General features: G+C 44.4%; 1 protein-coding gene across 1 annotated transcript in view; it reads right to left on the bottom strand.

Moving 5' to 3' along the window:
- The window catches only part of apoba (apolipoprotein Ba), an 86,483-nt gene that overhangs the window by 39,870 nt on the left and 28,804 nt on the right, over positions 1-17,809 (bottom strand). The window contains exons 8-17 of the mRNA XM_080751450.1: positions 17,574-17,650; positions 16,572-16,807; positions 14,568-14,779; positions 11,874-12,003; positions 10,417-10,569; positions 7,873-8,096; positions 5,685-5,886; positions 4,698-4,889; positions 2,564-2,761; positions 1,015-1,182 (exon numbers count right to left, since the gene is read on the bottom strand). Coding sequence (XP_080607576.1) covers positions 1,015-1,182; positions 2,564-2,761; positions 4,698-4,889; positions 5,685-5,886; positions 7,873-8,096; positions 10,417-10,569; positions 11,874-12,003; positions 14,568-14,779; positions 16,572-16,807; positions 17,574-17,650 — 1,792 coding nt within the window. The remainder of the gene's footprint in view (positions 1-1,014; positions 1,183-2,563; positions 2,762-4,697; positions 4,890-5,684; positions 5,887-7,872; positions 8,097-10,416; positions 10,570-11,873; positions 12,004-14,567; positions 14,780-16,571; positions 16,808-17,573; positions 17,651-17,809) is intronic.

Below are 17,809 nucleotides of genomic sequence, written 5' to 3'. Positions count from 1 at the left end.
ACATCCAGGCTGGCAGAGGGCATGAAGGACAGCTGACGCTGAAAGCACGGAGACACGGACAGGAACGCAGGCAGCTTTACAAAGTGTTCCTTAGGCCTAGAATTATTTAATGCTTTAACCAGTGAAAAATAGCAGATATACAAGCTCGCAGCGCGGCACCGAGTGCGAGCTTGTATATCTGCTATTTTTTTAAATCGTGAAAATTAGATTTGTTTTTTTTGTCTTTTGAATCCTTGTAAGATTTTTTTGAAAAACCTATATGTTTCTATGTCAGCAATCTGGCCAGCCATCGTCAAAGAAAAGGTCCTTTTCACTTAACTGGAGCTCAGTTAGTCTGTTCTTGAGAGACTACTGTGTCAGTGGTTCTCGAACCTTTTCATGTGAAGGACCCCCAAAATGTCATGTATTTGGCCACAGACCCCTTTCTCAAAATATTTAGTTCCAGGGACCACCCAGAAGCAAAATTTGAGTTACAAACGTTCGCTTTGAAAATACATACAGTATATTCAAAGATTTGCACCCATTTTCACGACTTTTTCAAAAATAGCAGATCTACAAGCTCGCAGCGCGGCACTGTGAGCTTGTATATCTGCTATTTTTCACTGGTTAAAGCATTCAATAATTCTAATATAATAACATATCTCACCATGCCAGGGCTGAAGCTCATGTTAATATAACATATCTCACCATGAAGCTCATGTTAATATAACATATCTCACCATGAAGCTCATGTTAATATAACATATCTCACCATGAAGCTCATGTTAATAAAACATATCTCACCATGAAGCTCATGTTAATATAACATATCTCACCATGAAGCTCATGTTAATATAACATATCTCACCATGAAGCTCATGTTAATAAAACATATCTCACCATGAAGCTCATGTTAATATAACATATCTCACCTGAAGCTCATGTTAATATAACATATCTCACCATGAAGCTCATGTTAATATAACATATCTCACCATGCCTTACTGAAGCTCATGTTAATATAACATATCTCACCATGCCAGAGCTGAAGCTCAGGCCTCCCTTGGCTCCAGGAGCGACCACCCCGGCCAGGGAGAACTTGAGAGGAAGACCAGAGGCGGTGGGCAGAGAGAAGGAGTTCTCCATGAAGATGTAGTGGACAAACATCTGGTTGTCAGCGCCGGACATCAGCTGTTGGAGGATCTGCAGAGAAGAAACACTGTGCTTACAATATGGAAACACAAAGGGAATGACCTACTGTACAGCAGGGCTCTTCAACGTTCTCAGGCCAAGGACCCCTTAGTTGAGAGAGAGATGAAGCAGGGACCCCTTAGTTGAGAGAGAGATGAAGCAGGGACCCCTTAGCTGAGAGAGAGATGAAGCAGGGACCCCTTAGCTGAGAGAGAGATGAAGCAGGGACCCCCACAGCCTGTTCATAGATTCCATATAGTTTCATTGTTTGACAGCACAATCATCAGTGTATTTTGGATTCATGTCAATTTGTGTTTTCAGATATTTAACCACTTGAACCGTCAATACTTAATACACTTGAAGTTGACATTTCACTCTGTACTTAGTCTGCTCTTTTTCCCATTTACACCAAACTGAAAAAACCCGATCTACAAGCTCACACCTTGGGCTAGAAATGGCCCGCAGAAACACAAAACAAAAAGTAAAAAGTGATGACTCATCACTAAACCATCGTTTTGTGGGGCCATTTCTAGCCCAAGGAAAGTTTTTTGTGCAAAACAAATGCTTGCAATGGATTCAGAATCATGACAAACCCCTGGTTAGACCCCTCACATCCTACTTAAAGCAGATTTATTTTCTGGGTATTTTCCTCCTTTATTATATTATTATAAAGGAGGTATTTTCCTCCTCCCCATTATCTGTCGATCGAAGTCCCGAAAGATGATCTCGTATCGTTTGGATGAGCCTTGGCATCAGGGGTTGACGGTGTTCGCAAGGAATCATTTTTAAAGTAGACTGTATTAAGGTGACTTGCCTTTCCATCATTTCCTGTTGTTTTTCGGTCAGAATGGCACTTTCAGAGCGGGGGGGCGGCGTAGCTATTGCTGTGAGATTACGTCTCAACTTAAACCAGTGACTCTGTGGAAGCTCGAGTCTAACACGACCGCTATGGATCTTGGTATTATGTTTTCGTGAAACTTGAATGCAAGGCTTGTTTTATTTCGCAGACCGGTGTGATGTCATGAGTTAGCCAGACCAATCAAACACTTCGATTCTGTTGATCTGTCTATGATGTCATAGACACAGACATACTATATTACTTTGGAGGAAATTAGGAACAGTTTCGTAGGTAGATAGATGGAACCAGGTAACCCTGGTTCCATAATACGTAAGGCCCAGAGAACGAGAACGATTGCATTCACCACGGATTCGTAACTCGCGCGGTGCTCCGCCGGCCGCGCGGCCCTGGCCCAAGGTCCGCTGGCCTTCACGCCGCTTGCAATGTCGTGGACAATAACTGTGAAAACGAGCGTTCTATGCCGTTTCCATCCATCTTTCCCAGTGTCCATAATCAGGCGTCACTGGACCATGTTGTGAACATAAAGAACGTTACCTTGCGGTTTCCTCCCAGGAAGGTGTGGTAGTACTGGAGCATGTTGTGGACAGCGTGCTTCATGTCGGCCAGGTTGACGTACCCCACCTCCTCTCCCAGCAGCCTCAGGTAGGCGGCGGCCTCCGGGCTGGAGGATCGAACCTCCTGCACCACCTTGTTCACCCCCTCCATCAGCTGCTCCGTCAGCTCCTCTGGAACCTGCACACACCACGGCACGGAGGCGCCGGGAGGCATCAGTCACATAATATACCCAGGTTATATGATTGGGATGCATCAGTCATATAATAATATACCCAGGTTATATGATTGGAGGCGCCGGGAGGCATCCGTCACATAATAATATACCCAGGTTATATGATTGCGACCGAAGGTCGCATTTACCCTGAGAAATCTCGTAGCTTGTCTGTCTGTCTGTCTGTCTGTCTGTCTGACTGTCTGTCTGGCTGTACAGGAATTGATGTCAGTGTGATGTCAGTGAGTCACAGTGATGTGGTACAGAATGACTCATATATGGGCATAAAAATCAAACCTCGGTTCGAAGTGAAGCGGTGAATTTCTATTCTATGTGTTCTAGAGCTATGAAATCTGTGTTTTACATCTATACATTCTATGTTCTAGATCTATTCTTTCTATGTGCTTTATATTTTTATGAATTCTGAATGAATGAATGATTTTATCTGGAGGGCCAAATTGTCATGTGAAGCTTGACCAGTCCTCACATCGGGACTTCACATCTTGGAAGCGGTTTTCACCGCTTCAAAAAGGATGTCAGGTGACATCACTTCCTGTACGGACAGTCAGACAAGCAACAAGATCTTTCAGGGTATAAAAGTCCATATATGGTCATTCCCAGAAAAAGAAAAACCTTTTATGCCCATACATGGAGATTTCTGATGTCATAAATCCCAGGCCGAAAATGAGAATGTTAAGGTACCCCATTATGCCCATATATGGAGATCCACAGGCATCAAACCAAGGCCCTAACTCACCAAGGCACTGCTTGGCATTACTAATTAACGTACGTTTTATGCCCATACTACGATTCCTATATTGTCAATATTAAGGACATTATTAAGGATATTATGTTATCAATATTTAGGACATATATGGGAATGCCCATATTTGGTAATATCCATATATGGGCATGTATTGACATGACATAACTATCATGAAGGGGTCTCCATAATATGAGTAACTGGTCCCACATACATCACCGGCCAGATGGCCAAAAGGGCGAGGTCGCATGTCACCCTGAGGTCGCAAGTCACCCTGAGGTGTCTTACTAGTAGTAAATGATAAATGGTAAATGGTGCATTTATATGCTTTATTCCAAGGCGTTTTACCTTGATTGTGCATTACATTCACACATTCATGCACCGATGTCAGAGGGAACCATGCAAGGCACCAACCTGCTCATCAGTCGTTTAAAACCCATTCAGAACGGGTACACATTATTGTGTACCATTATTTTATGCTTTAACTATTGAAAAATAGCAGATATACAAGCTCACAGCGCGGCACTCAGTAGATCTGCTATTTTAAAAAAATCTTGAAAATTTGAATTTTGACCCGATTCTATAAGTGTCTTTTGAATCCTTCTAAGGTTTTTTGAAAAACCTGTCAGTAATCTGGCCAGCCATCGCCAAAGAAAAGGTCCTTTTCACTTAACTGGAGCTCAGTTAGTCTGTTCTTGAGAGATTACTATGTCAGTGGTTCTAAAACCTTTTCATGTGAAGGACCCCCAAAATATTTATTTGGCCGCGGACCCCCAACTCAAAAATATTGAGTTCCAGGGACCCCCAGAAGCAAAATTTTAGTTACATACGTTCACTTTAAAAATACATAATATTGAAAGATGTGCAGACATTTTCACGACTTAAAAAAAAAAATAGCAGATCTCTGGTTAAAGCATTCAATAATTCTAGTTAGTTAACTCTGACAGTGTACAAGTGCCGCGCTGTGAGCTTGTATATCTGCTATTTTTCAATAGTTAAAGCATAAAACAATTATACACAATAATGTGTACCCGTTCTAAATGGGTTAAGGGGAAGACCTTGACATGTAAAAGTTTGAGAGACACTGCTCTGCTCTGCTCTGCTCTGAGCGTTGAGCGGACGGGCGGTCCTGGTTTTACCTGTCTCCTCTTCCTCTGCCACTCCTCCTCCTCCTCATCCTCAGGTAAGATCCGGTCCAGGACTTTCTTCAGGGCTTCAGGAGTGTTCTGATTGGCCCAGTACACCGCCCGGGACACGGCGTCCGGGAAGAAGCCCTTCTCCCCAAACAGAGCCTCCAGGGTGGGGTTGAAGCCCTCCCCCTCCAAGCCCACCTGGATATATAATAACATGTTATAATATGTAATAATATGTTATAATAATATATAATAATATGTTATAATATATAATAACATGTTATAATATGTAATAATATGTTATAATATAAAATAATATGTTATAATATAGCTGCAAGCAGCGATAAAGTGGCCAAGCCATAAAAAGCAAGAAAGCAAAAAAGCATCAAGGGAAAGCAAAGAAGAAATCAAAGAAGCAGTGTTCTTCCGAACAGGTCTCCGGCAGGTCAGGTAGGTTTTTTTTGGCCTAGTGGTGACTCTATAATAATATAAATCTATAATAGGCCAAAGTCAAAAGGGTACCATGTGTTCTTGGGCCTTTCAGGCAATCGGACGCTGCATGCGGGATTTGAGGCATTTTGTTCCAAAAATGTGTTTTGCTAAAGTTGACCCGCTGGTGGCTCTATTACAGGCCAATGTGAGAAGGGTGGCATCTGTTCCTTGGCTTAGTGGGAATGTGTGTGCAAAATCTCACACACATAGCAGGCTGCGTTCATGATTTGAGACATTTTGTTCAAAAAGTAGCAATCCTGCAAACCTTGGAATTCAATGTTAGCCAATTAGATAGAATATGATATCGGACAAATCTGTCATGATTACATCACTGTAGAGATACTGTGTACTGAGGAGTAATATCGAAGAGGTCCTGTTAGGGTTAGGTTTAGGTTTAGGCTCAGGGTTCGCACCTGGAACAGGTCCTGGTTGAGGTCCATGGTTTAGGTTTAGGTTTAGGTTTAGGGTTAGGGTTAGGTTTAGGTTTAGGTTTAGGCTCACCTGGAACAGGTCCTGGTTGAGGTCCATGACCCTCAGCGTGGTCTCCAGCAGCAGCTCTTTAGGAAGGTGATTGGCCGAGTCAAAGATGGCGTTGCCCTGCACCGTGCCAAGCCCCGCCTCCAGCCTGCCGTGCATGGACAGGCCGTACACATCCATGTCACGGTACTGTCCTGGTAGGTCCATGTCTATGTAGTCTCTGAGCCTACACACACACACACACACACACACACGCACACACACACACACACACACTGTCAGGGACGTGCTGGCCATTGGAAGAAGCGGGACAACTCCCCAACAGCCGGTTCATTCCCGGCCGGCCATTAGGAAAAAAATAAAATAAAATGTCGGCCTTCGTTCCATTTTGGGGGCTGGGTGGCCAACAAAGTAAATCGCCAGAAACCTTGTATCTCCAAGTTTCAAATTAAAAAAAAAAAATCGCACAAAAGTAGTGAAAACAGCAGATCTACAAGCAAGCACACAACGCCTACGAGGCGTTGTGTGCTTGTAGATCGGCTGTTTTCCCTAGTTTATTTTTAAAAAGGTTTTGGACACCCGACAATGACGAAATATAACTCATGTAATTGGCCCACTGGCTTGTCACTTGTCATGATCTGAAATGACAAATCTTCGAGTAGCAGCAGCGCTATAGAGAGAGATCTATCTCTATAGCGCGCAATGAGGGCCTCTACAACTCTTTTTCCCTGGCTGAATCAGGGGCCCAGCACGTCCCTGCACACTGTTAGTAGTGGGCTGGTATCCATGTAGTCTCTGATAAAGGATGGGAAGAAACACACTCTGATAAATAACTATCACCTGGTTTACCATCTGGTTTCACCAAACCTGGATTAGGGATAAAGCCTGGATGTATCAGCTATCCTGGCTTAGTTTAGCTTGGATCAGAGCTCAATTGGGTTTCATGAAAGATGAATTATCTTGGCAGATTATCCTCGCCAGTTAACCTGGATATGTTAAACCAGGACTCTGTCTCATAAAAGTTATTCCACATTAGTTGCCATGTGGGGCGGCATAGCTCAGGGGTAGAGAAACCGTTATTAGAGCACGGAGGGTCCCCGAAGGGTTCCCAGTTCGAATCCGGGCTCCCCCTGAGTTAATGTCGAAGAGTCCTTGAGCAAGACTCTGAACCCCACATTGCTCCTGGTGAGTAGGTTGGTGCCTTGCATGGTTTCCTCCGCCACCGGTGTATGAATGTGTGCGTGAATGGGTGAATGTAATGCACAATCTCTGTAAAGCGCTTTGGATAAAAGCGCTATATAAATGCACCATTTATCATTTACCATGGAGATTAAGCTGTGAAGTGGAAGAACGTCTCCCTGGTCTTTGGTTACAATCAAGGAATCGTTAGTTAGTTGGCTTAACTCCTGGCTGATTAAATTCTGCTTTCGTGAAACAGTGTCAATGCTTGTAAACCAGGGGTCTTCAACGTTTTCAGGCCAAGGACCCCTTAGTTGAGAGAGCGATGAAGCAGGGACCCCCACAACCTGTTCATAGATTCCATATAGTTTCATTGTTTGACAGCACAATCATCAGTGTAAATGGTAAATGGTAAATGGTGCATTTATATAGCGCTTTTAATCCAAAGCGCTTTACATAGATTGTGCATTACATTCACCCACACATTCATACACCGGTGGCGGAGGAAGCCATGCAAGGCACCAACCTACTCACCGGAGGCAATTAGGGGTCCAGAGTCTTGCCCAAGGACCCTTCGACATTAACTCAGGGGGAGCCCGGATTCGAACTGGGAACCCTTCGGGATTTATACCCTTCGTGCTCTAATACCAGTTTCTCTACCCCTGAGCTATGCCGCCCCTGTAGTGTATTTTGGATTCATGTCAATTTGTGTTTTCAGATATTTAGTCAATACTTAATAAACTTGACCTTTCACTCTGTACTTAGTCTGCTCATTTCCCCCTCTGCACCAAACCTCTTTGCCGAAAATAGCCGATATACAAGCTCACAACGCCTCGCAGTGCGAGGCTTTTGAGCTTGTAGATCGGCTATTTTTGGCTACAGTTCTCAGAATATAGAAACCAGGGTTCAAGTTATTAATATAAAAAGGATTGGAAGATTTGGAGGACCCCCTGTAGTAACTCTGAGGACCCCCTAGGGGTCCCGGACCCCCTGTTGTAAACATAAATATAATGGGTCTCTAGTCTCTACTCACTCCTGCAGCTTTGGTTCCGTGGAGGCCAGGATGTTGTTGAGGTGGGAGATCACGAAGCTGACCAGGTATCTCTCCAGGTACAGGTGTTCCATGTCCTTCAGAGAGGAGATGATGTCCTTCACCACCGCCTGGCTGGGGTTCTTCATCAGCAGCAGGTATGCAGCGATGCGCTTGTCTATGGAGCCCTGCTCCCCGCGGTACACCTCCATGAGGCCTGCTGCAACCTGCAACACAGCACAGCAAGGGTTAAACCTGCTAGCACACAGCACAGCAAGGGTTAAACCTGCAAGCACACAGCACAGCTAGGGTTAAACCAGCAACACACAGCACAGCTAGGGTTAAACCTGCAACACACAGCACATCTAGGGTTAACAAGATACACTACAACCTGCAACACACAGCACAGCTAGGTTAAGATACACTACAACCTGCTAGCACACAGCACATCTAGGGTTAATAAGATACACTACAACCTGCTAGCACACAGCACAGCTAGGGTTAATAAGATACACTACAACCTGCTAGCACACAGCACATCTAGGGTTAATAAGATACACTACAACCTGCTAGCACACAGCACATCTAGGGTTAATAAGATACACTACAACCTGCTAGCACACAGCACAGCTAGGGTTAATAAGATACACTACAACCTGCTAGCACACAGCACATCTAGGGTTGACAAGATACACTACAACCTGCTAGCACACAGCACAGCTAGGGTTAAGATACACTACAACCTGCAACACACAGCACAGCTAGGGTTAATAAGATACACTACAACCAAGAGAATAGCGCATTTTTGGGCAAGAAATAAGAGAGTAGTGGTGGGAAAGTACTCATATCTTTACTCAAGTAAAAGTATCAATACTATAATGCAAAAATATTTAGTAAAAGTCTGGTATTCAGAATTTACTTGAGTAAAAGTATTTCCATCAAAATGTACTTAAAGTACTAGTAGCCTATTAATACATCATGAAGTAGCCATCTTTCATTTCAAATAGTTTTCAAAAAGTATTAAATACTAATTTGAAAATAGCAGATCTACAAGCTCACAGTGTAGTAGAGTATTGGAAACTCAAGTAAGAACAAATACCTACCTCAAAATTATACTTAAGTAGATTTCTTAAGTACATTTACTTAATTACTTTATACCATTCATGAGTATTATTTGATCTACTGGCTTGAAGGCCTGTCTTGTGAAATGTGTTTCAAGTATTGACAGACAGTTGACAGCTAGTGGGGGAGTGGTTGGGGGAGTGGTTAGAGGTGGGGTTAACTACTATGTCACTCCCATTGTCTGGGGCCTGGAAAAGGTGCTAAAATGAGAAACATTTGAAGGGCATTTTCTCTCCTTTGCTGTTTCTGGATCAACAAGATTCAAATGACCGTATCTTCTTCAAATATTATCCAATTTCAATTAATGATACATCATATGAAAGCTTACATTCTGTAGCTTCATAAAATGTAAAACGTAGAAAAATGACCATGGCCCCGTTGTGTCTCAAAACACCACGAGCGGTCACATATGTGTAGTACTTTTTAGCAGCTTTCAAACAAAAAAATCCGCTTGGAAATCCGTTCAGGCATTCATGAGATAGAAGCCTTCAAAGTCAGACAAAACAAACACTGCCACCTTCCTACATTTCTAGTGCACGGATCAATTTTTAGTGCACGGATCGTGCACGGCCATGCCTAGATCATGCACCATATGTGTAGTACTTTTTAACAGCTTTCAAACCAAAAAATCCGCTTGGAAATCCGTTCAGACATTCATGAGATACAAGCCTTCAAATTCAGACAAAACAGCCATTTTTGACATTTTGAAAGATGTGTTTGTTATGGGGCTAAACATGCAATTTCGCAATTGCGATCATGCCTAATACATTTGAGGCATTTTTAGATTTTTTTTTTTTTTTTTTTTTTTAAATGGCTTCCAACTCGGGAAACTCGGGCTGTGGCAGCCTGGGACTACTGTAATAACTCGGGAAACTCGGGCCTTGGCAGTCAATGAGTTAAAATGAACGTATTTGTGCATTAATTTAAAAGAGTAAAAACTATTTCAAATAAAACACGGAGACTGGCCACTGTGTTCTGACTGCATGCAAGCTTTTAATTCCAATATTCTGTGATATAGGTCTATTGTTAATTGTGTCTTATCATAACAGTTTACTGAACCTCAGTAAAACCATGTCTAAACCTAACCTTATTTTGAGTGTGAGGTTGGGAAGAGGCCAAGAAAGACACAGATGATGAAAGATTTGTAACGTTACTGTATCTCCTCATCGTTACTGTAAGTTACTGGAGGTTACTGGAGGTTACTACAGCTTACTGTACCTCCTCATTGACGTCCATGAGTCTGAAGGCCTGGACTGCAGCTTTCTGGTTCAGTAGAGGAGCCTGTTGGTTCCTGGTTAGTTACCTACTGTATGTTACTGTATGTTACTGTATGTTACTGTATGTTACTGTATGTTACTGTAGGGTTAGTGCATGTTACTGTAGGGTTAGTGCATGTTACTGTAGGGTTAGTGTATCTTACTGTACCTCCTCATTGACCTCCATCAGTCTGAAGGCCTGGACAGCAGCCTTCTGGTTGAGTAGAGGAGCCTCTTGGTTCCTGGCACAGCGGAGCAGAGCTCTGAGCAGAGCTGGGCTGGAGTCCTGGTCCTGCAGGGCTGCTCCCATCACACCGATGACCTGGAGAATAAGATACAACACGTACTGTCTCATTTAACACCATCACCCCGATCACCTGGAGAATAAGATACAACACATACTATCTCATTTAACAGGCAGTTTCCAGCTTCATCCACCTGATGATCACCTGCAGCTTACAGGTTACAGTGTAGGCATTTGGCAGACGCTCTTAATCCAGAGTGACTGGCAACTAGAAAGATGCGATTGGAAATTGAAAATAAAGTTTCCCCAGAACTACAGTGTGTTGCCCTTCGGCAGTGTTGCAGTGCTGATTCAATGTTTGGGGGGTCGCTCTTCTAGAGACGTCCCATGAAGGTCGTTCAACACCTACTATACAGGTCTATTGATATGGATATAGGCTCGTTTCTTTGTTAAAACACCCTGTTGCGAGACCTCAGCTCAGAAAAGGTATGGGTCGTCGGGGGCGTGCGACCCAAGACCACGGCAACTCTGCCCTTCAGGTAGCTCTGGTCCATGGCGTCACCTCCAGTGACGCTCTGACAGACCCGTCGGCAAATGAATAGACCTCGTTTTCTCAGCCCCTACGAGCGCTCAACTTGAGTCAAAATAAACTAAACTACTTCACTATTCACCAAACAAAATTTAGTTTTACGCTGTTGAAAGTCTATTCTCCACGGTGGTGAACCCCTCAGCACCCCACCCACTCTGTAAAATACACTATTTTTGTCATGAAATAAAACACACCCACCTCGAGCCACCCAGCGGCCACCGCAGACACAACGGTTCACAACCCGAAAATAAGCGGCGGTGGAGTTGGATGCACTTTATTTCATGCCATTTGCCGACGGGTCTGTCAGAGCGTCACTGGAGGTGACGCGATGGACCAGAGCTACCCTTTGGGCAACTGCACTAATAAGCATGCCTTGTCTTGGCTATCTGGCATCACAGTCATTATATATTGGGCATTCACAGATATGGGCTTAATGTTGATGACATCAGGGATTTCCATACATGGGCAATAAAAGGGATGTGGTTCCCATGACATCACCGTGACGTCAGAGTGTGATGTCAGAGCGTGAGAGTTAATCAACACAAAAGACCAGCGTTACCCGACCCGCCCGCCCGGACAGACGGATACGGTCAAGATGTGACAGTTCTGATAGTAAACACTCAAAACATCAACATCAATACATCAGATGGAAATAAATATTAGGCTAATGTAAGGTGTGTGTGTGTGTGTGTGTGTGTGTGTGTGTGTGTGTGTGTGTGTGTGTGTGTGTGTGTGTGTGTGTGTGTGTGTGTGTGTGTGTGTGTGTGTGTGTGTGTGTGTGTGTTTACTGTACCCTCAGAGCCAGATAAGCAGTGTCAGGCTCCTGGGAGCAGTCTGTCACCAGAGACTCCATGAAGAGAGAAACATGAGACAGCTCTGCAGTCTGACCAGAACCATCCTGTCTGTCATAGCCATTATAGAACCTGGAATATGAATATTAATAACAATAATAAGTTATGATATCAGAACCATCCTCTCTGTCATAGCCGTTATAGAACCTGGAATATGAATATTAATATTACATTATGATACCAGAACCATCCTGTCTGTCATACCCGTTATAGAACCTGGAATATGAATATTAATATTACATTATGATACCAGAACCATCCTCCCTGTCATAGCCCTGATAGAACCTGAAATATTAATAACAATACATTATGATACCAGAACCATCCTGTCTGTCATACCCGTTATAGAACCTGAAATATGAATATTAATAACAATACATTATGATACCAGAACCATCCTGTCTGTCATAGCCGTTATAGAACCTGGAATATGAATATTAATAACAATAGGTTATGATACCAGAACCATCCTGTCTGTCATACCCGTTATAGAACCTGGAATATGAATATTAATAACAATACGTTATGATACCAGAACCATCCTCTCTGTCATAGCCCTGATAGAACCTGGAATATGAATATTAATAACAATAGGTTATGATACCAGACCCTAGCCTGGTTAATAAACCAGACTGCACAACACCACCCCCTGTTGGTAGTGGTGGTGTTGTGGTCTGGCCCTTCACATTAAATAAGCTTTTTCCACCAGCCCTCAGAAAGGGCGAGCCAATCAGGGCTGTAGGCTTGGGGCACGTGGTGGGTGGTGGCCTGGTTCAAAACCATTCAGCCAATCAGGCGAGTCTGTGTGTATTCAAACACATTCCCCCCTCCACTCTTATTACAGACATCAAACAGATTGTAGTCTTTGATGCTTTCAGTGACTAACGAGCTATTGACACTTGTATGGCTCAATCAATTACAGCAGCTCACAAGCCCTTTGAAGTTCAGAGGGAGCAATTAAGAGCAAATCCAGACTAATATCCGACACGCAGTGAGGAATTAGTATGAGCAACGCCAGGCTAACCAGAACCATCCTCTGTTCACACACTTCGTTTTGACCACCAGGGGGTGTGGTTGAGGCCTGGAACCCAGGCTAGTTCTGCACAGCCAGTGGCCTGGTTAGATACTGCTGCTCTCCGGTGGCCATGCTTTGTAACTACACGTAATAATGGCCAACTATAAGACATCCCAGGTTTAACTGGCTTTATTCAAACCCTGAAGCATTACACTTAGTCAGAACAGTAAACAGGACATCCAAGCCAGCCAGATTACTTAAAGGCGCACTCCACCACTTTTCAACCTATGTTCATATAATTGGTCCTCACTCAAAAATAGCCTTTTATTTTTATTTTTTTCTCAGAGGAGGGCTGTGGGCAGGTCAGAAACCCATCGTCTTGTGACATCATCGATTGCCAATCCAGCTTATATAAACTGCAGGCTTTCTATTCCTGAAAAGTTGCAATTTTAAAGTGGAAGCCATTGTTCTCGCGATAATAAAAATCTAAATATCTTTTTCAAAAACATTGATTACATTTTTTTGGGGGGGGGAAATGATGATGTCACAAGACGATGGATTCTGAACTTCCCACAGCTCTCATAGGAGACTTGGACTGAGTAGAATAAAATTGTGATATTTTATCATGAACATTAGTGAGGACCTATTATATGAAGACAGGTTGAAAAGTGGTGAACTACTCCTTTCTTAAGCATAGAGACAAGCTTCCTGTTACTCACCTGTTGACGGTGTTACCCAGGGTGTACATGATGTAGCTCACCTGTTGACGGTGTTGTCCAGGGCGTACATGATGTAGCTCACCTGTTGACGGTGTTGTCCAGGGTGTACATGATGTAGCTCACCTGTTGACGGTGTTGTCCAGGGTGTACATGATGTAGCTCACCTGTTGACGGTGTTGTCCAGGGCGTACATGATGTAGCTCACCTGTTGACGGTGTTACCCAGGGTGTACATGATGTAGCTCACCTGTTGACAGTGTTGTCCAGGGTGTACATGATGTAGCTCACCTGTTGACGGTGTTGTCCAGGGTGTACATGATGTAGCTCACCTGTTGACGGTGTTGTCCAGGGCGTACATGATGTAGCTCACCTGTTGACAGTGTTGGCCAGGGTGTACATGATGTAGCTCACCTGTTGACGGTGTTGTCCAGGGTGTACATGATGTAGCTCACCTGTTGACGGTGTTGTCCAGGGCGTACATGATGTAGCTCACCTGTTGACGGTGTTGTCCAGGGTGTACATGATGTAGCTCACCTGTTGACGGTGTTGTCCAGGGTGTACATGATGTAGCTCACCTGTTGACGGTGTTGTCCAGGGTGTACATGATGTAGCTCACCTGTTGACGGTGTTACCCAGGGTGTACATGATGTAGCTCACCTGTTGACGGTGTTAGCCAGGGCGTACATGATGTAGCTCACCTGTTGACGGTGTTGTCCAGGGCGTACATGATGTAGCTCACCTGTTGACGGTGTTGTCCAGGGCGTACATGATGTAGCTCACCTGTTGACGGTGTTGTCCAGGGCGTACATGATGTAGCTCACCTGTTGACGGTGTTGTCCAGGGTGTACATGATGTAGCTCACCTGTTGACGGTGTTACCCAGGGTGTACATGATGTAGCTCACCTGTTGACGGTGTTAGCCAGGGCGTACATGATGGCCTTGCTCTGGCGGTACTGAGCCATGGACAGCATGTCGGTGACCCGGTGGGCGTCAGGGAGAGGCTGCAGGCTCAGGGCGTACACCAGGGCGTCTCCGCCCAGGGACAGACCCTCCACGCTACGCAGACGCTGCAGGAAGGCACTGGTGCATTCTGGGGTGCCGCACTGCAGCAGGGCCTGTCAGAGGGAGAGGGAGAGGGTTAAAGGGTTAGTCTCACATAGCCAGACTACTTTTCCACAATCTACGAATGCTATGTATTGTCTGGAACTACAGCTCCTGAAAGCAGAGTAACGGACGTAACCACTGCTGCACGGAACTGTAGTCCCATTGGAAACATAACAGAAACACACTAGCACAGACAGAGTCATTTTAATGAACTGTAGTCCCATTGGAAACATAACAGAAACACACTAGCACAGACAGAGTCATTATAATGAACTGTAGTCCCATTGGAAACATAACAGAAACACACTAACACAGACAGAGTCATTATAATGAACTGTAGTCCCATTGGAAACATAACAGAACCCAGCAAGCACGGTCAGGACCTGGACCAATCAGTGACGTCTCCACGGTCAGGACCTGGACCAATCAGTGACGTCTCCATTGGGGTCAGATCAAGTCAAACCATGACTAGTCAGATCTGGTCTAGAATATCACCTGATTTCAACCAACATAAATCCTGCCCACCAAAACGGACGTCCTGGATTAATCAGAGAGGGTCCGATCGAGGCCAGATAAATATCATAACTAGTCAGATATGGCCCAGAATATAACCTTACATGCTCACATTTCAACTAACATAACAATAACAATAATCCATAAGTCCATATGACGTCCTGGTAATGACGTCCAGATCATCCCCATATGGGCTGTGATCTGGCCGAGTTCTGAACGTCACTAGGAGTCACCGGAGGACGTTATCATAACGTCATTTGAGGCTTGCACAGACAGAGTCATTCGAGCAGCATATTCTCGTTATGCATGTATAGTTTAAGAAAACATTTGAAAACCTCATGGAAGTAACACCAACAACACCAGAGAAAGACGAAATAACGCCCCCAAAAAATAAGACATGACGCTTCCAGTAGGACTTGTTATCGCTACTGCACCAAGGGAGCGGGTGCCTCACATCCGCTTTATCTGGCACTCAAATTGTGGGAGTCAACAGTCTGGCCACGGAGACTAGGGTGAGGGTTAGCAAATTCTAGATTTTCAGTTTCACACAACATTATAATGTTATAATAAATTGACTGCTGAGGCCCGAGTTACCGGAGTTTAAAATGATTAGATTTGATTAAAAACAATCCAAAATCGGATTGCCGATCCGGGGGGCCTAAGTGCCCCAAAGACAGCGCTTCACTCACTGAACCCAAGTCACTCTGGATTAAAAGTGTCTGCTAAATTCCTGAATTGTAAATTGTATTGTAAACTCTTTGAAGAAGACGCCTGTCCCTCCCTGCCAGGTGTTTTACCTGCCAGGTGTTTTACCTGCCAGGTAGTCTGGGATCACTTCACTTTTCGGGCTTGTATCCGGTCTGGAGCGGAAACCACAACACGTCATGTTGTAGTCCTCAAAGACTACAATTTGCCGGAAAGATCAAACCGGATTCAGTTTTAACCCAAAATATTCCCCTGCGCTCAAGGACATACTTTTAGGGCCTACCTAATAAACCCCTTGATGCGGAGAAGTTTTGCTTTTGAAAATATCGTTTGGTATATGCATCTTTTAGTCCAACTGGTAGCGACTGGCAAGACTACACTAGGCTACTGGATTTTAATAGGGATTGGGGAAACAAACGGAGGGAACCAAATCAAAGCGACGCCGCTTCTTCTAGTGGTTTCCACGCTTTAGGCGGAAACCAAACGTCCTGTTGTGAACGAACACCAGGCTTTCTCTCTGAAAGCCTGGTAGGCGAGGTTACCTGCCAGGTGATCAGGTCAGACATGGGTGCAGGGTGCCCCTACCTGCCAGGTGATCATGTCACCCATGGGTGCCAGGGTCTCCACGGTGTGGCTGAGGGTCAGGTTGTCCAGGGATCGCAGGGCGCTGACCAGCTGGTGGAAGACCTGTGGTCTGCGCTGGCCGTCCGTCAGGCTCAGCAGCTCCTGGAGGCTCCTGGACGCCGCATCGCTGCTCTGGACCGCCGAGCGCTCCTCTGGGGGGTCCAGGTAGAGACGCCTCACCTGCTGGGGGTCCACCTCTGTTACCACACACACACACACACACACACACACACACACGCGCGCACGCACACGTACACGCACACATACGCACGCACACACACACACACACACACACACACACACACACACACACACACACACACACACACACACACACACACACACACACACACACACACACACACACACACACAATTTACAATTTAGGCATTTAGCGGACGTTCCAGAGAGATTTAAGTAAAGCAAGAACAGTTCAAGATAATGCATCAAATGCAAAGAAGAAGTCATCTTAAAACCTTAGGCAAACCAAGGGCCTATTCAATAATATATACACAGTCGTTCTATAAAACAATGCTATCATTTTATAGCATGTGTGGTCATTGAGGGAAGACAACTGTTACTTTATAAAACAATGCTATCATTTTATAGCATGTGTGGTCATTGAGGGAAGACAACTGTTACTTTATAAAACAATGCTATCATTTTATAGCATGTGTGGTCATTGAGGGAAGACAACTGTTACTTTATAAAACAATGCTATCATTTTATAGCATGTGTGGTCATTGAGGGTAGACAACTGTTACTTTAAGGTGGAGTCTGAAGAGGTGAGTCTTCAGACCACGGCCAGTCCTGTCCATCTGGGGTCCTACTCGGGTTTAAGCAAGTCAGATAGAAGACCTTTTTTTAATGCCACTCAGGTCAGAGGAGGGATTATAGACAAGGTTGTAATGCTGTAAGTTCAGATCTATTCCGTTCAGATCTACTGGGTTCAGATGTTCTTACCAAAGATCCTGTTGTTGATCCTGGTGTTGTCCTGTAGAGTCAGAGTCTGGGTGATCACTGAGGAGATGCCGTTGTCCCTGCAAGGAGCAGTCAGTTAGCAGACAGCAAGGTAATACATCAATACATCAACATCAATACATCAACATCAATACCATCAAATGCATAGAAATAGTCATCTAAGAAAAACTATGGTAAGCTACGCTAAGTGCGTGGAGTCTGAAGGTGGAGTCTGAAGA

The sequence above is a fragment of the Nannobrachium achirus genome (genome assembly GCF_963921795.1).
Source record: "Nannobrachium achirus genome assembly, chromosome: 20".
Taxonomy (NCBI): Eukaryota; Metazoa; Chordata; class Actinopteri; order Myctophiformes; family Myctophidae; genus Nannobrachium; species Nannobrachium achirus.
The sequence above is the reverse complement of the archived record's forward strand: the minus strand, read 5'-3'. Positions and strand labels throughout refer to the sequence as shown.